This window comes from Rhododendron vialii, chromosome 3a (genome assembly GCF_030253575.1).
Source record: "Rhododendron vialii isolate Sample 1 chromosome 3a, ASM3025357v1".
In the NCBI taxonomy this organism is placed as follows: Eukaryota; Viridiplantae; Streptophyta; class Magnoliopsida; order Ericales; family Ericaceae; genus Rhododendron; species Rhododendron vialii.
In genome coordinates, this window is record NC_080559.1 from 32,213,821 (window position 1) to 32,240,013 (window position 26,193).

Genomic DNA, 26,193 nt, shown 5'->3' on the forward strand with positions numbered 1-26,193 from the left:
CTCTAAAGTTTTTCTTCTAATCTTCTGGTCAGCTGGGGATTTGGGGGGGCTGGTCAGGACAAGTTGGGGGCTCCACACACAAGGTTGGAGTAGTAATAATAAGAGTAAGTCTACAGTTACAGTTACCGATCGGGAAATCCCGACGCCCCTCCGGACACGCTCCGGCCACCGGAAGGCCAATCCGATCCGTCCAATAATTCTAAAAAAAAAACCGAGTGGGCCTACGCAAGAATAAACGGCATCCAACGTGTGTAAGTGGCCGATCGAAGTACTCCATTTTTGTGTTTGGATCGGCCAAAAATGGAGTGTTTGGATCGGCCAAAAAAGGAGTGCTTGGATCGGCCACTTAACACACGTCGGATGCCATTTATTTTTGCATTGCCCACTCGGTTTTTTTTTTAGAATTATTGGACGGATCGGATCGACCATCCGGTGGCCGGAGAGTGCCCGGCGGAGTGTCGGGATTCCGATCGGGATTTCCCGATCGGTAACTGTAGACTTTCTGTAATAATAAACGGCTCTACTCTAAAGCCGACAATTAGACAGGCTGATTAAAACAGGACTCACTCCCGCGGTTAATTACAGGATTACCCTCATGGACGTTACTGCTTTACTGGACGATTTAATCAGCTATAAATTCGGTCACATGGAAAAAAATTCAATTGTTAAAGGGTCAAATTGGAAAAGTGAAAGTTTAACAGACAGGGTTAAATATCCTGATGCACTTGACTTGACTAATAATCTGCTCAATAGCATGAAAAAGCTTTCCTATCCATCTTAGTTTTGGAAAATTTTCTTTTTTTCAGACCGGATACGGCCTACGGCCCAAGAAAGAGAATAAGAAATCTTCGTGAAATTCAATTAACGGTTTAGAATTCTTTTTTGGAATAATTTTTTTAAATCTAAACCGTTGATTGGATTTTTTGATAATTTCCAAGACAGAGTGTCTTGGCCTGTATAATTCCTGTGTTTTTTTTGTTCGTAAGAGAGTACTACTCCATGATGGTTCTACTCGCTGTTTAATTGGTTTTGTTTGATATACATGTAAATAAAGTATATTATGTGAGGTATGAAGTGAAATACTAAAAGAGAGACAGGGCAAGTTTGTAATTTAACAGAAGTTTAAAGTGAAAATTTAAGCTGAAACTGGGGAAATGTTTTCGTGCGTCATTACGATCGGATACTCGCCGACCTTTTTGCTGGCGCATAAAACATTTTACCTATATTTTTGGGAGACAACGCTAGTGTGTAAGTGGACTTCGGATTGGTGCTGTGCAATGATGTGCGCAGGATCGTATTACGCATCTCTGAGCCGTCGGATAGTGCATTCAATGGCTCGGATCTCATCTCGGCAATCAACGATCGAAAGTCGTTTATTGCCAAGATGAGATCATAGCCGTCGGATGCACATTCTGACGGCTCGGAGGTGCGCGGCTCGATACTGTTCATATCACTGCACAACATTATCCTCCAATTCAGTGTGTAAAGCACTGAGACCATCTTATATATCTAATGTACTAAGAATTTTTTTGGATTGATAATCAAATATTCGGGCCAACTCGACTAATTATTTGAGATCAATCTCACCGTCTTTTAGCGTAAATCGTATACTAATGTACAATTCTTTCCGATCCATTTAAAGCAATAACAAGGCTATGTGTACTAATGTATAATTCTTTTTCCAAAAATGCTAAAGAAATGTGCACACACTTGTATGGGCCACACACATTTAATTGTTCAGTATAAATAAATGGAGTACTAAAAAATGTACGACCACTTAGGCCTGCGTTTGGATTCTGTACGAATAATCTGAACCGTTCATAAATATTAACATAAACTTTCAAATGGCCTTGCAAAAAGTCAGCCTTTAGATGTGTGTAAGTGATTGATCCGATCTTGAATTTTGAAACATGACGGTGCCTTATGATAATGCAAGTAACTTCTCGTCTGCTTGTGCAGATTTTTCCAAAAACAAATACACTCCCTCCATCCCCAATTTTGTAGAGTCCGTGCATTTTTCAATTGTTTATACAACGGTGCTACCCACACAACAATAATATATAGATTTGATGTGAGGTCCACTATGGGTCCCACACAAACGATTCGAACCGTTCATTAAATGTAAAACATTTTTTCGAGGGTTTTCTAAAAAAATCAGCTGAATACGATAGTTTTAGATGCTCGATTCAATCATTTAATTTTTCATTTGAGAATATATTCTACATTTAATGAACGATTCGGATCATTTGTGTGGGACCCGTAGTGGGCCCCACAACAGATCTGTGTACAATATGTGTCTAAAAAGTTTGTGTCAACAGACTTTCTGTTGCTTATATAAGTTACATCTTATAATCTATAATATTTTAGGTGATTTTGAAAACTTTGCTTAATAGTTCAAATCAAGTGTTATCAAACAAAATTCATATTATACATAAAAATATTACCAATTTAAAATTCGGTTAGGATGGAACGAGGGACTAAAAAATGGATGGAGGGAGTAGCAAGGATGGAGTCAGGGGGTCTAGTGGTGGCTACCACCACAACAAAGATTTTAGAAAACGCAATTTTTATATGTAAAAAAAATATTCCTCTCAACTTATATAGATCCGCTACCGCTAGAATTTTTCATTATTTTTTGCTATATACTAGTCCGTAATCCGCTTCTTCTTTTCTTTTTTTTCAAGAAACAAAATCCAGAAAAGTATTTCAAAATTAAATTTAATGGGCCAAAGTGAAGTATTAAAAAAAAAATGTCTGATGCCAGCAAGGGGCCTTCAATCACAGATCAATGGCCATTGAATTGATCTCCTTCTCCTTCTGAATGGAAGGCAGGTCTGAAAGAAGGACTGCATGATCTAAGATCGAAGAATCGGGATAATCACGATTTGGGGGATACGTTGGGTTTGATGTTGGCAGGTCTATGACTACCAAAGTTGCTTCTATTATCCACAATGAGGAGTGGGTATGGCCTACTTCATGGTGTGCTATTACAAGAGAGATAATTGCTGGTACTGCCCCTTCGCTGGTTCCTAATCCCTCTGCTCCTGATTCTGTGCGATGGATTCCTCATGCTTCTGGGATTTAGACTGCCAAATCAGCGTGGCAAGTGTTGCGTACTGCTGGTCCAGTGGTTCTTTAGGATGTTGACTCGGAATTGCTGTGGAATATTTCCTAGCAGCTAAGAGGTTAAACGGGAGAGTACACAGCACTTAGAAATGAATGACGCAAATCGTCATTAAGTGTCGCACCAATATGATGGTTTATAGCCTTTTTGGCTATGTTGGTCCAATTCAATTGCTTGTAGAAATTGGACTGTCCACGGAGATCAGCCTGAGTAGACATTAGAGGAGCAGCGATCGTATCTTTGTTCCCTTCATAGTAGATTGGCTCGAACAGAGGAAACGCTGAGGAGATCTCGTGAGAGTAAGGTCTAAATTAAGGGGAAAAAAACTTCACACTAGAATGGAAGATGATTTTATGGCAAATTTCTTGATCACATACATTGAGAATGACATAGCTAGAAGTTTTGAAGTTGATTTTATCATCGATGTTTTTAACGATATGAAAAAACATCGGACACAATTCAAGATGTCTTACTTTAACAGATAGATTAAATTAAAATTAGTTTTTTTTGGTACTCAATGTGCATATGACAAACATCATTTATTATCATTTTTATTATGTAATTTTAATTTCAATTTTTCCTAGATTTAATGACTTTTTTATTGTAGCTCGTCATTTTAAATTTTTATTGGTATATATTTCGCTACTGTTAAAACAAAATCCTACCTCGGAGTAGATAAATACTTGGCTCCTAAGTCATACATATCAAGACGAAACCAGTCAAATTGAAACACACGAACGGAATTGTCGAATGCATCATTGTCCAAGTAAAACATAGGGTATGCCAATAATACCTCGATACAGTAATCACCACTCAATAGAAAATTTACAGTAGAGTCTGGATAAAATATACTTGGCACAGTTAACGGGAAGAAGAGATCTTACCGTTTATGCCCCTCGTACTCTATAGTTTCTGTATTATTCCATAAGTAGAGGAATGCTCCTCCCTCGCACAAAAGAATGCTCCTCCCTCTCACAAAAGGTCTTTGTGTTTGTGAGAGGGAGGAGCATTGCTCCCGAGGCAAAAAAAAAATAGATATCATAGAACTATCAAATAGGGTAGACAAATCCAAGATAACTCAACTGTTCATATTTTTTTTTCCAGATTACATTAACAGAATCTCATGATACATGACACTAAAGACTACTACAGAAAGATAAGCACAAGATAAAATTAGTTCGGAACCGAACAATTTTCCTAGATACATTATCAGTAAATGCAGAGAAGAAAACGAGAACCAATTCCAAAATGAAAACAGAATCTTCAACATCATCCAAAACAAGATAGATTACATCAATCACGAATAATCAGACAACGATATGCTCTTATCTTCTCATATTTATGGTGTATTCCGTGGCTATTTATTTTTGTGTCCTGATTTTTTTGAATCGTAAGGGAACCCGGCTCGCACGCCAGTCCCACTGGGCGGCCGAAATGCCACCGCCCAGACATGATCCATATGGTTGGTCAGCGACTGCGAAGCCATTCTCATTTTAAGATCCCACAGCTTCACTGTCTTGTCGCTTGAGCCTGTCGCAATTGCCGCCCCATCTGGACTCACATCAACACTCAAGACCCAGCTAGCGTGACCCGACATAGCATTAATCAAGCTCTTTCCCTCTGCGTCGTACATGTGAATGTGGGCATCGTCGGAGCCCGAAAAGAGGACTCGCGCATCGACAGGCGAGTACACAAGAGAACGAACAGGCATGAAGTGGCCTTTTAAATGGTGGAGGAATTTGGCGCGAGGAACGTCGAAGATAGAGATGGTGCCATCCATTGAGCCACAAGCTAGTTGTTTTCCATCTGGACTCCACGCGACTGAGAGGACAAACTTCTTGTTCCCGCTTTTGTCAGAGGGCTTTAACCCTTCCGGGCGAGGGATGGATAAGGAGGCAATCAGCTTCCATTCGGCTGTGTCTCACAGTTTGACGGATGCACTGCCACCACCAGCTACCGCTAGAGTGGTTCCCTAAAAACATAAAACATTGGGGGTAAGCTGCCAAAAGAACAACTATTTTTACGCAAGTGAAAAGCTTGATCAACTCTAACCATGCATGCTAAGCCAACAATTTGGCGGCCAAATATATTATAAGGAAGCAAATAAACAAAGAGAGATTATGGAGGCTTCAAAGTTCAAAGGGCAAACTAGATCTGAACTTGCAAGCCACTGAACATGGGTAATATTATCATTATGTCAAACATAGGCCAACCAGGCCGGGGATGAGCGTATGGTCCACATTGCTCCACCGTGTTGTCAACTTGAGTTAATAAGATATTGGGTCTTGAAAGTGAGATCTTGTATAGTTTACAACACAAACATAACCCCCCCCCCCCAAAAAAAAAAAAAAATAGTTTACAACACAAACATAACCCACCCCCCCCCCCCCCCCCCCCCAAAAAAAAAAAAAAAAAAAAAAAAGAAAAAAAAAAAAGAAGCTCCTATGCTGGAAAAATATGAGCTGGTTCCTAGAAGCCACACAAAACAAAAACAGAGTAAACAAAAATGGAAACAACAGTGGTAATTAAATGTTAGTGTCTGGCAGTCTGCACAGTTGAAGGGAACAACAAGAACTGTTATTTCTCTCAATGAGTGCCCTACTAGAAAACTCTGATAAGTTTATACCAGAACCTGCAATCAAATGTAACTATCTAACTCACTAACTACCAGACCATCACAACAGCTTGAAGAAGCCTGACCTAATAAATGAAATTTCTAGACAAATACCAGCTGGAGCTAATATTTGGTTGGGCTTGAGTTGCTCAAAATACATCAGAATCCCAATCCCAGACCCATTCTATGTATACTGACAATCCAAAAGTAAAGGACAAAGATTCAAAGACAGCAAAAGAAAAGTGATGAAAAGGGAAAAACAATAATTGAAGATCACTGCTGAGCAGACGTATGTCCTAGTACCACACTCGGGCTGCTGTGCACATGACTATGGAGAAAAATGATGAAAGAATGCAAGCATACACAACAACAAAACATAGATGAATCTTCTTTTTTAGAGCTTGCTGTGGTTTTTTGCAAGAAATGAAGCTGGAGTTTGGCTGCTGGTAGCGAGAGGAAGGGGGTAGAAACATGGAAATAATTAGGTTCACAAAGGGCTTAGTGATTGCATATGGCATGTTCAAACATCTTATGTAACTCACTCTTGAGCAGCCAGCTTGTCTTTCTAATCTTCCTATATCCCCATGCACATGAGAGTCTGACGCAATGCAATTAGTCCTCTATCCATAAAGCACAACGACAAGAACAAGAATTTGGTCACTGTGTTCACCTACAAATTACGATGCCTTATAACACAGGGCATGAAAACCTGACAAATACAATACTTGTGACCTCTAGAAAGAAATTGAACTCATGGAAGCAAATTAATTAGTATCACAGGCCTAACTTATGTTCAGGCACAAGTGTTCCATATCGGGAGGAAGAGGAAGAACCATGAATTTGTACAAGATTAACAAAGCAGAAGATCTTCCTCAACCAAGGTTTACAGGAAATATCTCTGTCATAACTGTTCTTTAGCGCACAATTCATGTTCCTCTACCAACATTTACATGGCATACTACCGTCTTCACAGTTCACTTACTCACAATTCAATGTCCAGCTAGGTCAAAACCTAGTTACCTTGAATCGGAGGTCTTATAGCACCAATATTCCTCCACAGTAAATGTTTCGATGCACTCAAGTTTGCAAACTTTTTGGCAATAAGATCTAGAAAATGCAAATATTCAAGTAATAAAGCACACCCCCAGGGTGAATTGGTAAATCATTGATCCAACTGTTGATATCAAAATACCAACACCATTTTCCCATCAACCAAACACAAGAGATGATCTTTCGAAATTCCAAGTCATCACATCTAAAAAAGGTAAAACCAAAGGACAATCCAAATTAAGGATGTAACCGAAACTTCAATAGATACAGTCATACAGATGCTAAATTTATCTACAAGTAAATCCCAAGGGGTTGGCCTGGGACAAGGACTGCTAAACGAATCAAGCTACTCGAATTCGAACTCGCGTTCTCTTGCTAAAAGTTTGTTCAAGATCAAATTTATTACCTAAAGAGACCAAGCTTGAACATGAAGGTACTTACCAAACAAAAGCACACTTGAACATGAAGGTTTCAAACCAAGTCGAATAAGCTACTACTTGGCTCGTTCACTTATGATATCTAAAAAATTCAAACTACTTGAGATTGCCACTGGTTTGGCTTTCGCTTTCGGCTTGATTAAAGCTTATTTGAGTTCAGCTCGTCTCATAAACAAGCTAAGCTTGAACATATTTTTTGAAGCTTGTCAAGTTTCTAAACCAAGCTTGACCAATCAATTGCTTGGCTTGTTTCTCACCCCTCCCAGGGACCTAGGGTTTGCTCCAGGTTCAAAACCTCCCGGTGCCATCAACTCATTTGGGACCATAGGGACTTTGTCCCGATTTAATTGGTTCCCCGCAAGTTGATGGTGGGATTGTCCTAAGGATTAGTCGAGGTCCGCTAGTGGACGGTGGGATTGTCTCCACGATTAGATTAGTCGAGGCGCGCCTAAGCTGGCACTGTTTACTTCACTTATCAACAACGAAACTGTTATACATCTAGGTTTGCAAACATATACTCGTGTTTAGGCATTGAATTACCTTGGGGTCGAACTGCATTTGCCAGACTTCAGAGGGCGGGGCCTCGAGCGTGGTGATGGTGTTGTTGTGGTCGACGTCGAAGATGCGCACGAAGCTGTCGAGGGAGGCGGAGGCGGCGATGACGCCGGATGGATGGGCGGCGACGGAGACGACCCCGAGGCAGTGCTCAGTGTTGGTGGCGACGCAAGTGAGCTCGTCGGAGCTCCAAAGCCTCACCGTCTTGTCGAGCGACCCCGTCAGTAGGAGCGGCGGCCGCTCGTCGGTGGCTGGGACCCACGTCGCTGCCCATACTGAGTCTTCGTGGGCGTTTTCGACCGATTTTAGTCCGGCGAGCTTCATTGGGTGCAGTGCGAGTGGCAAAACCCTAGACAGAGAGAGAGAGAAGGAAATGTTTTGTTGAAGCTCTGCAACCTTTTTTTCCCCTGGAGTAAGCTGGAGGCGGATTTTGCGGTTTGAAAAGTGGTGCCCTTGTGGTTTGCTATTTGCGTTTTTGCCCCCACCGTCATTTATTTATTTCATTCCACCCCCTTCTCTCTTTTCCTATCGGAAAGAAATTTTGCCCCCTAAAAGGAGTGTACATGGTCCGGATTGGTCTGGCTCTCTAGAAAATCAGTAACCAAACAATTTTCAACGGTTCTAGAAAATTAGGAACCAGAACCTAACCAACATATGCGTGGAACCTAACCAGAACCAAATCGCAAAATCGGTCTGATTTTGGTTCGGTTCCGGTTTTATCTAATTAGCATCTAAACACTTATTCACAAAATATAAACTCATAAAATTTAAAATTTAAAGCATCAAATAACTCATAAAATAAGTAATAGACATTTTATTAAGAATCAAAATCCAATATGATTTACGAAATACTTGACACTTGACCGAAAAACATTGATGAAAATCACCAATAAAGTAGACAAAACCACTTATGGAATAATTAAATTCAGCGACAGAAAAACATTAATGACCCATTATATTTAGGACTAAAATTAAACATATATCATAAACTATATTTTCTATAAAATATAGTTTTGAAGGAAAGAACAACTCAAATGCCCAAAACATCACTTAAATCAGTAGTACTAACTTCTTCCATGTTTAGAAAGTAGACCAATCTCTACACATATTTATGTTTATATAATTATATATATTAATTCTAAACGATCCGGTTCGGTTCTAACCATGGTTCTTTAATTTAGAACCAGTAACCAAACAAAATATAACGGTTCTTATTTTTTTGGAACAATAACTTGACCACAGAACTGGACCAAATATGATGGTTCGGTCTGGATCGAACCTGCTTTACAATTCGGGCGATTTTCTTGAACACTCCTAATTTTTTTCATTCCAAAAATCCATAAAGTACCAAGTAAATTTTTTTAGGTTATCTTCGACATTCGCCTAGTATTATCTTTTCACTTGAAAACTTATTTTCTTTTTTTCCAATTGTTGAAACTCGAGTAAATTGATCCCTAAAGTTGATTGTGTATCTTGGTATACTTTGTATATTTTGGGCATATTGTCATAGAGCACTTACTTTTGATAAAAGCCAAAAGAAGAGTTCGAGAGCGAGTAACAATCCTCTGTGAACGTTATAATAATAATAATAAAAAGCCACTCTCCGAAAATATAGCGTAGCAACTAACTGTAACGATCTTCTGTGAACGTTATAAAAGGAGCCACTCCCAGCAAAAGCGCTGCGGACTCGGTTACAATATCCAAGGGCGATCGAGGAATGTTAGATAGCACGTCTTCAAGTATTTCTAAGGCACAAGGAAAACTCTCTCGCATGTATTGTCCTGCACACAAAGATGTTTGGGGTCACCGTAAAAAATCAGCTCATTTGGATATCGGTAAAGGGATTTACGAAACATCCAACTTTGCTTCAGAAAATAGTCTGTTTTTTGAAGCAAAATTGGGTGTTTCGTGAAATCCTTTACCGATATCTAAATGAGCTGATTTTTTATGTGGACCTTAAACAAGATGTTTTGAACAAAATGAGCGGCTCCAATCATATCTTTACGGGACCCAAAACGGGTCCAAAGTCCATCTGTATTCGCTGTCTGTTTTAAAAAAATTGTGTCAGTAGTAGTTTTGTTTCCATTAGTGTACACATCTCTCGACTGCTGGGAGCAGGGTTGGCCCAACCTCAAGGCCCAAGAGGTCTGAGCTTTGGGCATCTCAAAAATGTCAAATTTTAAGGGCACTCTACTAGTTTTTCTATTTGGGCTTGAGTAGAAGTTTTTTTTGGCCCAGAAGAAGAAAAAAAAGGGCCCATTCCAAATTAAAACTAGCTGTGACCCACACAAATTCAACGTGGCCCAAAAAACAGATGGTGGCATTTTTGTAAGCCTCCTTTTTTTAATTCTTACTGACAAGAACTCAACCGGTCCCTCAGAGCAAGTTTACCGGCATAGGTAAACTAGCTTTATAGCTATTTTAGCTCCCCAAGAGGGAAAAATTACGCTTACAGCAGAGTAGGTAAACATAGAGGTAAAATGTATTTATAAATAATGCTTAGCCATTTTTACTTATTCACTGTCCATCATGTATGTAATTTTTAACATTATTTTCTCTCTCCTCTCTCTTCCTCTTTCTTCTTTTTTTAAAAAATTACACTTTGGTGCACTGTTGGAGAAAGAAAAAATTTACTTATATTTTAATAGAGAATAGGTTAAATAAATAGTGTTGGTGTAGTGTTGAAAGAAATGTGAGTAGGTAAAATAAAAAATGTGCATTGTTCGCAAGTTTTTTTTACCTAATTACTAATAAACTTGCTCTGCCAGCATTGATCGAAGTCAAGGAGCCCAATTAGGTTTAGGATAAGTAGCGCTAATAGATTCCCATGCGGAGTTAGCAGTTTAGCCACCACTCTTATGAGGCAACCAAACCACATCATCTTCCAACTCGCAAACAGGCTTCAAATTTGAAGGAGTATGCCTGCTAATATATTGGGTCAACCTATTCCTAGGTCTAGGCCATCTCCAATCCCCCTTGTGGATAATTGAAGTCACTCTAGACAAAAGGGACCTACCGAGATTATACACCACCTCATTGCCAAATCTGCCAAATAAGGGACCAAGTGGATGCCAAAAATCAAGCCATAAGAAATTACTCCTTCCATTCCCAATTTTATATTGAACCAGAGGCTGTCCAAGCCTGCCAAACACCTTTCGAATAGTTCATGAAGCATCGACTGGAATTAGAGGCTGTCCTCAATTTTCATTGACTGGAATAGTCCGTGAAGGGTGACTCGACATTTTATCAAGGTATTCCCTGGCTACATAACTATCCACGTCCCTAACTGCTTTTTCAAGCTTTCTCCTGTTTATAATCACCTAACATCCAGGGCATAATTAATCTATGCACTTTCGATTGTCCGATTAATCGATACGCCGTATTCAGCAGAAGTTTTATCGGTAAAAATATGTTAAGGGACAGGACTCAAAGTCGGAAGGTGATATAGAAGTGAATCAAGCTGAAAACAGAAGAAAGACGGTAACTTTTTGTGTGTGAATCTGCTAAGAAAAAGAGATTGTGTTAACAAAGTGGTGAGGCGGCATGACCCATGCACATCTGGGCCGGAAAAAAAAAGAAAAGAAAGTGGTGGAAGTGAAATAAAAACAACAAAACATAAGCTCATCCCCCCCCCCCCCCCCCTCCAAAAAAAAAAAAAAAAACCCAAGTGCAACCATAACTCGCTGTCACTCTCCTTTGACCGTTTTAATCTCTTGTTTTCTGCTCTTTCCTCTTCCCGCGAGAAGAATTGGTTGGCATGCTAGTAGTTGGCTTGACAATCCCTCCCCCTCCCCCCTCGTCCAAACTAGGAATCATAAAGGATATGGAAGCTCAACCGAGAAAAACTGATTTTAAGGGGCTGATAGTTTAATTCAGCTTATAATACAACTTTTTTCTCTCATTGCACGGCTAGGTTACTCCATTGACTCTCTCTCTCTCTCTCTCTCTCTCTCTCTCTCTCTCTCTCTCTCTCTCTCTCTCTCTCACACAGATCATAAACTGTAAGAAGAAACTCTCTACAATCCCCCCGTCAAATGAAACAGTTTCCATATTTTCCATCTGTGTACACATCTCCTGACCGCCGGGAGAGGGCATTTCTTGTTCACAACAAAAAATACAATAAAATGTGTATATAGGTATTTTCAATTGTTATAAACATCTTTACTTCACATGTTCTGTACTGAAAATTCTTGTACAAAGCACCTCTCTTTCCCAATTCAACTTGCCTTTTGCCTTCGTGGATGGGCACAGGGGCGTGAAGATGAGGGCAAATTCTCGAGAGACAGACAGGCTAGAATAGAAGAACCATTGCGACGATCAACAATATAACCGTACATGCCATTGCCTGCAACAAACAACCAATTTGTTATTGTAACTACAAGAAAGTCGAAAACAAAGCAAAGGAATAATCCGATAGTAGTTCTTCTGGATGCTTTCTCATTTTAGAGAGAGAGCAACTAAAGTTTATACCAACTTGAGTCGAAAGCAAGGCAGAAGTTTTATTTTTTCATTAAAAACCAAGAGAACACATAGATATACAACTTTCTAACTGGTTGCTTCTCAATTGAGATACATGTGCGTACACACCACAGAGAGAGAGAGAGAGAGAGAGAGAGAGAGAGAGAGAGAGAGAGAGAACTTACACATACTGCAGAAGCAGCAAGGCCAGCCCGTTCTCTGGGGTCCTTTCTGTAGTAGTTTCCAAAGTAAAGAATTGTGGCATAGTACCACATAAGTGGGAATGCAAAGCCTACCAGAAAACTGAAAACAAAAGACACATCCATTAGGCAAGGGAAAATGGAGACGATGGAGGAAGGAATGGAGAATACTCACGAAAACCATCCTATCCCACAACCGAAGCAAGGAAGGGGCTTGTCCAAAGTCCCTGGCTGGAAGTCCTCTGCATCTCTAATAAGTGTATACTTGCCTTTTTCAGGGTCTGCAGTGTTTCTTGCTTGTGCTGCCAGCACAAAAAATAGTTCAGTATTGTGAGCATTTGCTTGTAAAAAATATCAGATTCTGTAACAGTTCTCCTGTAACAAAAGTCGGCATAACATGTATCAAAAAAATAATGTGTAATCACCGCCGCAACTTGTTTTAGTTCAGGAAAAAGGCATCAGAGTAAAGCTGAAGCTTGACTAGTATGCAACCAGAGAAACATTGTCTTTGTTAATGTAAGCTTATATTAAAAAAAAAAAAAAGGCACTGATTTTGTAGGAGTAGAACTACAATAATATTGACAAGGTGATGAAGTATGATGAAAACAAAATCATGAAGAATGAAAGGGGAGTGTTCCAGAAGTTAGTGGTTAAATGTTTAGACCCAGTTCCAATTAAAAAAACCCACTAAGAACACCAACAGAACCATTAACACAAGTGGTTGGATGAACTTCGTTCAGGCATCACATAAGCAAATAAGGGGATGTACATGGAAATGTCTGATTTACGATTGGATGAAACCAAGCACAATGCAGTTGCAGTGTAAGCATAAAGATGTGTGAAACAGTACTAATCACATCCAAAGTCCAAACAGGATTACTACCTTTAAACAGTGAATGGTGTCGTGCTGAAGGTCTCAAAAGATCAAAGGGTTTATCAGAAACTGATTTCACCAATTCAACATCTCTCAAACCATGTGCCTCCGTAGCATCTGTGACATGAAGAAGGTCCAATTTATTGTCATTAGGAGGTAAGAGGCTATTTTTTACTTGTCTTTTCCCCTTGTTTTCCCTTACCCTCCTTCCCACAATTCCAAATGCATAAGTTATCTAACAAAGATAAGCAAATGCAAGAATCAATTCACCGTGGAATTTTGAATGTAGAATGAAATGTTACACAGCATTTGCAATATCTGCAAATGGGTAAGAAATTTAAAAAAATCCAATAATGGGATCCACATACATTCTTAGAAGGTTTACCAATGGGGCTAGCCTAGAGGCCAGGGCTTGGCACTTCTCTTCAATAGGTCTGAGGTTAGAAGGGATGGATCAATAGTTAATATTCCTTCTTCCCCTCTGAAGTTGTTACCCCAGGACATAGGCCAGATAATAACCTGGTATCTGTGGGACGGGATCTACATATAACTAGGAAATAAGTGGGTTCACAGTAATTCAGGACACCGGCTTCAGCTAAAAAAATCTCGGAAGGAATCTAGCAGGTTCAGAGTTATTGCCTAAGTGCAAATCCAAACTCTGTGACTCAACCACAGCAAATGTAATTGAGGACACCCTCTTCAGCTTTAAAAAAAATCCTGGAAGGTAACTAGCGGGTTCATAGTTATTGCCTAACTGCAAATCCTAACTCAATCACAGCAAATACTGGATTTAAATCACAATGCTTTGTCTTTCAGGCCATAACTGAAAAGAATCCAAAGATCAACATGAATCTTTAAACGATCTATCGTGGCATTCTTTGTTAGGTGTTTTCATTTGCTTTCTCAATTGATATTGGTTCATTAAAAAATGAGTTAAGTACCGATTTAGTTAAAAATACTGCATCATAGCTTGAAAATAGACAGTTAGTAGTTGCTCAAAGTAACAAGGTGGAGAGCAGAATAATCAAATATGGAAGAGAACTTACAACTCACAAGCTCCTTTTTGTTCTCTCTCTCTACTAGTGGTTGGTTGAGAGAATATTCAGGTAGCTTGTCTACACAAGAATGCAGGACCAACTTTAGTTTAGTGTCAACGTGTAAGATAATTCAACATTTGCCTTTATAAATTAGCACAAAATCACCTAGCTAATGTTTTTCTTTCGATGTTTGCAACCAAAGAGTTTCTCATCCTCACAGAACCAAAGAGTTTCTCTTTCTCACAGATATTCACAAAAGCACAACCAATTAACCAGAATTAGTGGAAAGGTAGTTCGACATTGGGGCAAAGAATTGTAGAAACTAATAATCATGCTAATATATACTTTCTGGATTTTCTGGTCTTAATGCTTGTTATATGTGTATTGGATAGCTCATGCTCGTTGATAACCAGAGGCGCCAGAAAGAGAAGAAGAAGCGGGTAAAGGAATTGAAAAAAAAAATCTTCTTTGAGCACAAAACTATCAATGATGAAAATGGAAATAAGTTGATTACTTGGTTCCATGTGGACTATTACTGAGACGTCCGGAAGATCGAGCTTTCAGCTACACAACCACCCTCCAAACTACCTGCTTCACATAATCAAAAAGAGGACTTCAAATTTTGCATCACATCAACCACTCATCCAGATCTTATCTAGGTATGTACTACACTTGCACAACTGAACTGACAAGGGAGTTGAACCACTAAAATTAGGCTACAGCCTACAACTGTCATGACATGATGCGTCTAAAGCTTATGCTTAAAAAGGAATCACAAATGTGTTTTGGCACTACCAGGGAACTACATTTTCGTAGTTCCAACAGCGTAGCTTCTTAACATTGCCTTCAATTGAGGAGTATCAGTAATTGGTTCTCTATTCAGTTCCTTAGCTCATTCAATAAGCCAGTAAATCCCACTTGATTATTATTGAATCAAAAGCACAAGAATCAATTTCCAAGAATATGCTCCACCACTACCAGGGAGCAACATATTCATCGTTCAACTGCTTAGCTTCTTAACAGTGCTTTCACTTCAGGAGAATCAAATAAGTGTTTTTCTTTTTGGTACACATTTACTCAAAACAACAAGCCAGTAAATGAGCAAATGCTTCCGCTCAATTTCAATTGATCATAGACCAAAAACCCAAGGGTATTTTTCCATATATACGCTCCACCACTGCCCGCCTTATACTGTTTTCAACAACAGATCAATCAATATCACAGAAACATCCATCATTTTGCTGTTCAGACTACCCAAACAAAATGAATACAAATAAGTGTTCCTATTTCATTATCCTTCTCCTGTTAGGAAGCAATTTTTCAATCTAAAAGGTCATGTAAACCATATCACAATCTCGTAAGTAGTTTAATTTAGGAATTAGGTCAGAATTGATTGACTACAAAGACGAAAAACTGAAATCGATTCAGAAGCTATAAAACAGCCTAAAACTCGTGCTTAAAGCCAATAAAAACCCTAATAAACACGAGAGAGAGAGAGAGAGAGAGAGAGAGAGAGAGAGAGAGAGAATTCAGGTGAATTTATCAATCCTATCAAACCTCAAAGAAAACACACAAAACATGAAATAAAATTTCAATACTCCACAATCAATTCACTTGGAAGAGGATAACACCAGGAAGGAAGGAGAACTTGCCTTCTACGTGTGAGACTTCAGATCAGAAGTTTAAGAGAGAGAGAGAGACGCGACGACGGAGGGGTTTCTGTTAATTAGATGGCAGGCCGGCACAAACGGTCCCTCAACCCCTCGGCATTAAACTACTGAAGCTCTCTCTCTCTCTCTCTCTCTCTCTCTCGTCGTTTTCATGTGTAGCGGAAGTAACACTTAACTTTTTTATACTTACCGATCAGTAGCATAATCATTCGGGCAGGGATCAAATTAAACGACGTTGTGATAGAAATAGGTAAATGATATTGGTACTTTAGAAATTAATATATATATTAATTTTTGAAGTGTTAATATCATTTTTCTAAAAATATTATCCTGAAAAGAGAGAGAGAAAAATATCACCGTTAAAATTTGATTGGTCGTTTTTAGCAGCCCCTATTTTGACTGTAATTCTTCCTACTAATATTGGACTATTGTTCTGTAGTCAAGGGTTGGACATGGTGTCGTATTGTATTTGTGTCACAATTCTAACGTAATTTGTTTAGCTTTTTGTTATCATGAAGTGTCATATTCAAAAAAATAGTTAGCCCTAAACCGCTAATTTTGTGCTTGATTTGTGTCTGATTCTCATATTGTGTGGAAAATTCTCACCCCTAGGTACAAAAGAGCTGTGCACACAGCAGCTGGGCACAGATCCCGTTTTCTCCCGCCTCGGTTTAAATTCTGAAGTGATTTTGGATGTTTTGTTAACACCTCTAATGATATCAAACGAAACTCATTTTTTACAGAGACCTTAAATAACATATTTTGAACAAAATGAGCTGCTCCGATTATCTTTGTGCGACCCGAGGCGGGAGAAAATGGGATCTGTGCACAGCATGCACAGCATGCTGTGCACGTAGCTTTTCTGGATACAAAATTAGGTTCTTAATTTGGCAGTTCCAAGAAAAAAGTTTCTAATTTGGCTGTTTTGTTTTCACATCTCAGAAATGCCGACTTGTCACCGGCGACCATCATTATATTCTCTCTCTCTCTCTCTCTCTCTCTCTCTTTATGTTCAACCATTACAGTATATTCGTATTACTAGTAATTATTAGGTTGATCTTTGCATTTCCTTTTTATTCACTTGTACACCTTTTTGGTCATCATCATTAATACAAACACGTTGTCTTATTATGCAAAACTACTTCTTCTCCTGGCATGAACGAATAAATTTGTAATTTCACTTGAATAAGGTCAAAGTCAGAAATAATAGAGCTTTTGTTTTTGTTTCTTAAAAATTATTATTATTATATGATATGAAACATTTGAATAATACGAATGAATGACTTGCTCCGGTTGTTTTGTGAAAGTTGATTGAAGTTATGGTTTAGCCACTCACACCCCGCTTTCTAATGACAAGAAGTGTGAGTTGCATTGAAAGACTATCCATAAAATTACGTTGATATTTGCTGTGATTGAAGGCTTCTTGTGTTAGGTCCTTAGTCAAAGATTACATTTCTACGGGATCGGAGACCGCCCGAAAATGTTATGTCAACTTTTTTGTTGCGATTAAATCACCTACAGTTTTAACCAATGAGAATAATCTTTTATTGATATCCCAAATTGGAGATTCTTTAATCATTGGGGCTTTTAGGCTTGCCCATGGTGGAATGAGGTTTGATAAAAAAAGAGGGTGGAATGAGGTCACATCGAAATAACGTACAAGTTAACTTGAGGAAATGCATCACGTTGTGGGCAAACACATCACAGGTAACAATAGTTAGATGGGATTTTGCAATTAATTTGGCTGCCTTATATGGCTTTGTCAATATTTTAAGAAAAAAATAATTTTGGTACTTCACTTTTTTATGATGGCACTCCAAAATTTATCTTTTAATGTGCTTTGTTATGTCTAATTTTTACACTTAAAGACAGGTTTTGGAGTGCCATCGTAAAAAAATGGAAATCATTTGCCTATTTTAAAATCATTTTAAGCTTTTTTGTAACTTTCAGGGCGTGTTTGATAGGAGGTTTGGAGGGGAGGATTGGATTAATAATCCCATGGGGTTGTTAATACCTTGTTTGGTTAGGTTTTTGTAGGGGGGATTAGTTATCCCATGGGATTGTTAATCCCCCAAAATGGAGGTATTAGCAATACCATGGGGGGGGTGTTACTAATAATCCCATCCCCATGGGATTGAGCAATACATGCTTAAAAACCCACTTCAATTCCAATCCCAATCCTAATCCTAGCCAAAACAAACATGTTATTTACAATCCCTTCCCATTCTCAATCGAATCCCAATCCTAATCCCGTGCAAAACAAACATGAATAAATAATTCATCTCCTCATTAATAATCCCACCTCATTCTCAATCCCAATCCTAATCCCATATCATTACGAATCCCCTCAAAACGAAATCTGCAATCAAACACGCCCTCAGTAGCTTCAAGCAAGGTTTAAAAGGGTAGTTTATTGTTGATGTTACTTAGCTTGCACAAAACTCAGTAGTTACTTTTTAGTGGTATACTAGTTGATTAAATTTCCAACTAATCTAGCTCACATGAAAATTACAATAAAAAAAAGTTCAATAAACAATGCAGGATTATTGTAGTCCAAGAGTAGCATGAGAGATAGATATCCATAACCTTCCATTACATAGGGATCTCGCAAGACATTCATGGGACCCACACGAGTCGGACGATCTGGACATGCATTAAACAGCTTCAGATGTCAATGTCGACGTATGTGTTCGAAGGTTAGAGTTAAGTTCAGTAGATGACAAACAAGCAACAGGAAAACAGAAAATCGCTATACTGATACTGGCCAAGTGCAACTTTCTATATACATAGTTTTTTTTTTTTTTTTTTGGGTAAGTAAGGTTTTATATCACCAAAACGCACCAGCTACAACATCCGCAAAGGCATTACCTCTGGGAAAAACGAATACAACCATGGAAGATAAACAAACTAACAACCAATCCTACCAAGGAAAGGATTGCAGTGAGCAAATTCAATATTAGACTAGTAAACCTGCAAAAACATAATGATGGCAAATGAAATACAAAAGAGAGAAGCTATATTGTGAGATATGTTCTTATCATTGTAGCCCCGGTAGGGTCGGACATGAGATGCTTGACGAGGCACATTCTCATGTTGCTTGGAGCTATAACAAACATATAAAACGCAAACAATACCAGGTCAGCAGACGAGAGAGTCGACCCCAGAAATCCCTGCCACATCCTACAAAATGTATCAAAACTCCATCAACGCAGTGAATAACTTGTGTAATAAGTGAAAAATACATGACCATTACTTAAATTACACCAGAATCACTTATAATGTGTGCTGTATCTGGTCCATCGTTTATTGCTCATAGTGCACTGTTTTATTCAAGAATCAAAGCTCTACTTTGACATCTTAGGGACCGACTAGTTTTGTTTACGCACGTTTTGCCATTTTTGTCTGACTAATAAAGGGGCTTAAACAACCTTCTAGCTAGTTATGCATTGGCTGTTCATGAGCGGCTGAATCATTTACAGGCCTAGATAAAAAAGATAGCACAAATGGGAGAAGTATAAGTAGAAGTTTGATCGTACCAAGTGGGTAACCGGAAGAAAGTATGAAAGAATTCTCTGATGCCTTCAATATCTAGTTGCAGAATAAGCGCCAGTCCAAAGAGAAAGAATGCTCTCTGGCGTTTCCTTTCTTGTGGCCAAAGGGTGTTCCAAGCTGTCAAATTAACTATGCAGATCAGAAACATCAAGTTTCAATTCCAGGTAGCAGCACATCTTGCAAAAAGTACATTAGCATATCAAGGTATCTCCTTAAGTTATGCACAGTTACATGCAGTTGCTTCCACATCCAAATCTCTGAAAGAACACTCAGCAATAAACAAGGTTCAATACGGCATTGAATAACTTGCTTGCCACTGCCTTTAGTGTAACCTGCTTTTTCTTGCACCCTTCTGGCTATTGATTTACAATTAAAATTATCTAAACGTAAAATGGTGAGCTTGAGGACAGACTATATAATTAAGCAGATCAATAAACGAATCATTAACCTTGCATTGAGATATTTGCATTCCTGGTGCGAGAAACCTTGTCCTTGGAATGGCCTTCCCTTAAAATATTTGCAATTACAGAAGCATATTTTGGAGCCTCTGACAGTGATCTCACGACCGAATACCCTGTTAAAAGAAGACATAACATGATTGGAGACTTTTTTTTCAGTAATTGAAGGTGGTGCAAGTTGATTAACTTTTTTTTTACCTGTGGCAGGATGCACCATGCTAGCTGCGGCACCAAATGCAAGATTCTTTTGCTCTGTATTTGGTAAGGATCCACCTACTGGTATGTAAGACCACTCCTGCAAAAGAAGTTAAAGCTTTATAACCTTGATTCCTAAGTTATCAAAGGCTATCAACTCCTTTTAGAATTCAATATAGAAGGATAAAATACAAAAGACTGTGGAAGGCTTTTTAGATGATTACCTCTTCATAAGTTTTTACAACACGGACTCCCATGGTCTCTAATCTGGACATGAGTTTTTTCCTTAACAGATCAAAAGGCATGGCATCCTTTGAAGCCAAACAAGTTTCCTGCAATAAGACTTCGAAGAATACATCAAATCTTCATAACAACAAAAGGCAAAAAGTATGAGAAACTTCAACGCGTAAGCAAACCTCAAAAAAGACTCTTGTTGGGGACATAGGCATGGCATAAAGAAATGTCGGATATTGCGCTTCTACACAATCAACTTTTTGCTTGACATAGTCTCTGTAGTCCATGAAAACCATCAAGCTGGGGTCATATGGATTGTTTTCCACCTGAAATTAGAAAATATACCAATAAGCATAAAGTGGCAGCTCCACTCGATTTCTTTACTAGTTTGAGAGTGGAAAATGACTGCCATAACTTTCCATATGTTTAAAACCTATCAACCCTTCCCCACTAACACAAACCCCATCAGCGCCCCCCTCCTGGGGAAGCCATGTTGCAAAAATTAATGTAAGCAGAGACAACCAAAACCAAACAAGCATTGCCACTAATATTAAACCCATGGCATAAAACAGAAATTCAATAAGCTACATAACTATGGATGCAATTGAAAGCAAAAATTAAACTCAAATAGGGGAACATAAAATACGGATACAGAATAACCCCAAAAACAATCCCAAAAAACTAGTGCAGCAACTCCATGCAAAGTTACAGGTTGTCTTGACTGAATTCCATGACAAATGCTAGAAAGAACTATTGATATCTACTAAAAGATTGGGTGTTCAAGGAAAACATAACATCTTGCTTGTTCTACCTCAACCTCCACGCCATAAGCTGTTTGGACAGAAACCCTGGGACCTCCAACCTCATACTGCAATAGTTTCCCAGAAGCTGCTCCAGATGCAACAGTGGCGAGCCTATAACAATAAGCTAGAAGCATGAGATAAGGGGTAAGAGTTAACAACAAACCCAATGCCAATATGTTTTGAAACAAAGTGCTTCATATGAGGGATAACTCCAGGAGGATACCTGCAGGGAACAGCAATGTTCTGTTCACATGCTATGAGACTCTGACCATTTGCAGTTTCAATTATCCTTTCCACTTTTGAGCTCATATACGAAACACCTGACTCCACACACCTAGGAAAAATTAATATGAATTACACATCTATGACCTACCAACATACAATGGTGAGTTGGAAATTCAAAAAGCAATGACAAAGAATAATACTAAGTCAAATAAACAATCTAACCTTTTCAATAGCTCCTCGTGGAGCAAGTGTCGACTAACTCGCCCATAAGAACGTCCGATCAGAATTGGATCACTGTCATCAAGATACACAATAGTGTCCCGCCAAACATGTTCAATACACCCTTCAAGCCCAAGATCTAACAAAGATGAAAAATAAGCTTCACCTTAGAAGTAAGAACAAGCTATATCATAGTTTTACTACAAGATTAAATTGTCACGATAAGGATAGGACGCTTGGTTACACCGTAAGTGTAACACAAAATGGTCGGTGATGTTTAATCAATACGTATATTCTACCTTTTGTCAAAGCCAGATACAAGTGATAGAACCAGGCTCATAGTAGCATAGTGATAGTGTCGTAGAAACACCATTTGAAAAGGAGGGATGGAATTAGAGGTCCAATTCTGGTGGTGCCCCAACTTTTATGAAATATATGCATATGCCGAGAATTCAGGCGCGCAGTTCCACATACTCCATCATTCAAGAAATGACAGACAATAACTTCTGTACTCTTCAGAAAAGAATACTCCTAATGAAGCTTAGGGACAATTATTGGACATGGTAATGAGATAAGCTCCATAGCGGAACCTTAGCAAGCTGATATACGGGGTAAACAGTTAACGGAGTGGCTAAAGCCTTGTGCACGCTTGAAAATGCCACATAAGCAGAGGAGTGTGTTTAAAAGGGGTGAAAACCAACCATGCAACAGAAGCATAACGTTGTTGAAAATTAAAGCATTTCGTGATGTTGACTAAAACATACAAAGCAGACCTAATTTTTTCATTTTCTTTCGTTCATATTACAATGTTTTGACAGGAAAAAAGAAAACTGCATAAATACAGTTCCTAACAGTTACAATAGTACCTCTAAATTCATCCTCCCATACGCCATAATTATTTGTGAAAGGAAGATCAGGCCCAATTAGTCCAACGCTTAAACCTAGCTTAGCTGATTCAGCAGCAAGAGCGAGACCAGCTGGGCCGCAACCAATCACCACCAAATCCAGTACAGCATTACCAACCGGTATACATGGTAGCTGAAAATGAAGCAAATGAGGAATAAATTTCATATGAAAACCAACAAATATATGGTGAGGTGTTGCACCTGAGCCATTAGAAGAGTTAAGTGCCAAACGTCAACAAATTTTCATAAGCCCCACACTTTTTATTTTAAATAAAGATCCTAGAATTTTGTATCCTACAAAATCTCGATAAGAGAGCAGTAGAAGGGAACTGTAGGTCAAAGTTAAGAGTTTTCTAATCCCTGATTGTACCTGATTCTTCTTCCTCTCTGCCAAATCATGTATATCTTGTGTTCTCTCGTGTAACAAAGTGTTTACACTTTCTCTATTGCTTGTGGATCGGTTCGACACCACGGCGTATGTATTCACAACTACACACTCGAGGGATTAAAAAGGTGTTTGAGAATCTTAATTCTTCTGTATTTTACTTCTTCACATTCTGGCTATTTGGGAGCCAGATAGAGAATTCATTGAGCCAGAATTAATTCTCGAAATTGGATGTTGGAGCCATAATCTGCATATCAGCACTATAGTAGCTTTTGTATTCTTATTTTGCACCAATATTAGTGGTGTCAAACCGGTTGTGCCGTGCCGTGTCGGCCCATTTAGCTTTGTGCCAACGGTGCTTCATGCCGTGCCGGCCTGTTTACTAAATGGTGTCGTGCCGTACCGTGCTGTTTTTTAATAATTTCGTGTCGTGCCATGCCATGCCCGTGCCGGCCCATCTCCAACCAAGTTTTGTTGGAAATAAATTTGTGTAACAACTAACTTAGTATTTGTTGTGCCCGTCTAGAACTGTGTCTGGCGCATCTAAGACCGTGTTGTGCCCGTACCGTGCTGTGCCACTTTTAAACATGTTGTGTTGTGCCATACCCATGCTAGCCCGGCTTGCTTGCCACCTCTAACCAAGATGGAAATAATTATTTGCCTATAACCTATTCACCAAGTTCCAACAACAAAAATTCTATTCCCCACTCTAGATAAGTTGTTAACATGGTAAAAATCAACTCATAATCTATTTTTCAGATCATACTCCCAAATAAAATCTACAGTATTATGTAAATATCATCCAAACAAACAATACACAAACTCATAATCTATTCTGATTATAATGCAAAATCTATGACTAATAATAATCTAAAATCCAGAATCCAGAAAAAAAAATAAAAAATTGCTCCCAAACGCCGCCTAAATAGTGAGTGAGGGTCCGAGGGAAGAAGAAAGAAACCTTGTCGGCGAGCTTAGTCTGTTCATCCATGGCCTTCCTCTGTTGCATTTGGACGAATAAAAGCTCAGAGCCTCCAGCCTTGACGAAATCTTCTTCATCCGCAAAACCTTCTTTGACGGCCACACAGCTCTCATTCCCTGCGCCACGAGCCATCACTCGTAGAGAAGACGACATACACGAACTACTACTATATCTATCAGCTACACGATGATGAGGCCTCCAATTAGGGAACCTAGAGACCGCCATTGCTATGAAATTTCGAACTCCAATGCACTCCATTTTGATTGCCTCTGTTTTAGTCAGTTAGTTATCTCTGTACGGCCACTACTGTTGCCTCGACGTTTCAGAGTAGAAAATGCAGAGACTGCGGCAATTCTAGAAGCTTCTCACTCTCCCTCTCCCTCTCCCTCTCTCTCTCTCTCTCTCTCTCTCTCTCTCTCTCTATGGTTCTAGTGACTGTGGCGCTTTTTCGCTCCCTCTCTCTATTTGGGGAAGGGATAGGGAAGACAGCTGATGACTCTCTCTCTCTATGGTTCTAGTGACTGTGGCGCTTTTTCGCTCCCTCTCTCTCTTTGGGGAAGGGATAGGGAAGACAGCTGATGACTCTCTCTCTCTCTATGGTTCTAGTGACTGTGGCGCTTTTTCGCTCCCTCTCTCTCTTTGGGGAAGGGATAGGGAAGACAGCTGATGAGGTGGTGACTAAAAGAGAAAGGTCCACGTGGAGAGATTTTATTTGTTCGAAGTTTTGAAAAGGCCATTTTGTTTATCGAGTGGCTTAGCGTGCTTACACGACGTCGTCGGCTGTGTGCAAGTACTCGATTTTTTTTTTAAATCCTCAAAATAGTGGAGGAGAGAACTATGGGAACTCCAGACCCGCGGTGGGTTTTGGACCAAAGAGTTATAGCAACTATCGCCCCACCAAAAATTAGTGGACGACAACCGGGCTTTGTAAGGACCAAGTTCGAAAAGGCACTGTTAACACCATTCAAACCTGTGACCTCTTGGCCGCCGAAACCCTACGGGCAGGGACGAATTCAAGAATGTATTCTAGTGGGGGCACTTGTTAATTATAATGATGAAAGTTTATTTTTTTAGTCAACCATAGTATGATCATTCAAAATTATAACATGTAATACTAATTACAAAAGTTTATAAAGTGTACTTTAAGTTAAATTAGGTAAAAATGGACACAAAATCTCAGACAAAATTTTTAAAGTATGTTTTAAATGAACATTAACAAATTTTAGAATGATCGAGTTAGTTTTGTTAATATTTTTATTTTAAAATATTTCTCCGAGACGGTTAAAAACAAAGAGAATCAAGAAAGAATAACTCCAAATAGACAAACAGCTCGTAAAGTAACAAGTATAAATACACCATATGGTGAAATTAAGGCATGAAACTAATTCTATATGTGCATTCTCGGGATATATACAAGTGTGTTTGTTTATAAATTAGCATACTTTCATAATTATCCTAATTTATACATAAATATTCTTAAAAAAATATTTTTATTTCGAGTGGGGGCACATGTCCCCGCGTGCCCCATGTCCGTCCGTCCCTGCCCACGGGATGCTACCACCCCGGGTGGTACTCGATTGGCTTCATCAGACCAAAAAGTCACTCCATTCGTCTGGACCGATTTTTTGATCTTTTTCGTCGTTTTATTATACAAATTTTTTAACTTTGAGATTTGTATATTTATAGTTTCTTGATTCATATCGTCAAGATCAACGATATAATTTAAAATTTTCACCAAAATCTAATAGGAATTAAAAATAATAATAATAACATTGGGTCAAAAAGTCCGGAAAAATTCTAACAATCTTAAGAAAAATTATCATCACACGTATACTTTCAACTACCACAACCAACCAATCTTTCTTCCCAGTGATTGAAATTCGTGTCCTAATACTGTTGCTTTTTTGTTTTTTTTTTCCTCACATGCTAATTCTGTTGTCGTTAGCGTATTTTGTGAGACACTTTCGTCATCACTCTAAAGGTGTACTAGGAGTATTTATTTTCTCAAATTCGTCCCTGTTGAAAAATGTATGCATTATAATTTGTGAAAATTTATATGCATCTCTATTAATTATTTTGATGATTAATTCAATGATATTTTTATTCGGCAAATACAAAATTATCGAAAAGTCGATTCCCGAATTAAATATTTTCGTGACCTTGAAATATAGCATAAAGTCTCTTGGATTCATGATTTATATTTACAAAGACTTTAT

The 26,193-nt window shown here is 38.7% G+C and overlaps 2 protein-coding genes and 1 pseudogene across 5 annotated transcripts; all 3 read right to left on the reverse strand.

Annotated features, from left to right (window-relative positions):
- Positions 1-4,165: 4,165 nt before the first annotated feature.
- On the reverse strand, positions 4,166-8,321 carry LOC131320053 (WD repeat-containing protein VIP3-like; annotated as a pseudogene).
- Positions 4,166-16,155, reverse strand: LOC131320054 (uncharacterized). Of its 3 annotated transcripts, none has more exons than XM_058350601.1 (7): positions 15,998-16,155; positions 14,864-14,933; positions 14,359-14,427; positions 13,322-13,429; positions 12,614-12,740; positions 12,424-12,541; positions 4,166-5,123 (listed from the first exon to the last, which is right to left on the reverse strand). In XM_058350601.1, exons 2-7 carry the CDS (start codon positions 14,871-14,873, stop codon positions 5,097-5,099), a joined length of 459 nt encoding a protein of 152 aa, XP_058206584.1. In that variant the 5' UTR covers positions 14,874-14,933; positions 15,998-16,155; the 3' UTR covers positions 4,166-5,096. The 3 variants fall into 3 exon arrangements, with proteins under 3 accessions (XP_058206584.1, XP_058206583.1, XP_058206585.1); XM_058350600.1 differs by lacking the exon at positions 4,166-5,123 and adding an exon at positions 11,811-12,125; XM_058350602.1 differs by lacking the exons at positions 4,166-5,123; positions 14,359-14,427 and adding an exon at positions 11,811-12,125.
- A 2,597-nt stretch (positions 16,156-18,752) lies between these two features.
- On the reverse strand, positions 18,753-24,613 carry LOC131320055 (lycopene epsilon cyclase, chloroplastic). 2 transcript variants are annotated; one of them, XM_058350604.1, is made up of 12 exons: positions 23,957-24,613; positions 22,572-22,743; positions 21,709-21,844; positions 21,485-21,595; positions 21,270-21,372; positions 20,641-20,784; positions 20,449-20,556; positions 20,228-20,324; positions 20,020-20,145; positions 19,556-19,688; positions 19,015-19,199; positions 18,753-18,947 (listed from the first exon to the last, which is right to left on the reverse strand). In XM_058350604.1, exons 1-11 carry the CDS (start codon positions 24,233-24,235, stop codon positions 19,034-19,036), a joined length of 1,575 nt encoding a protein of 524 aa, XP_058206587.1. In that variant the 5' UTR covers positions 24,236-24,613; the 3' UTR covers positions 18,753-18,947; positions 19,015-19,033. The 2 variants fall into 2 exon arrangements, with proteins under 2 accessions (XP_058206587.1, XP_058206586.1); XM_058350603.1 differs by having other exon boundaries at positions 18,753-19,199.
- Between the last annotated feature and the right edge of the window lie 1,580 nt (positions 24,614-26,193).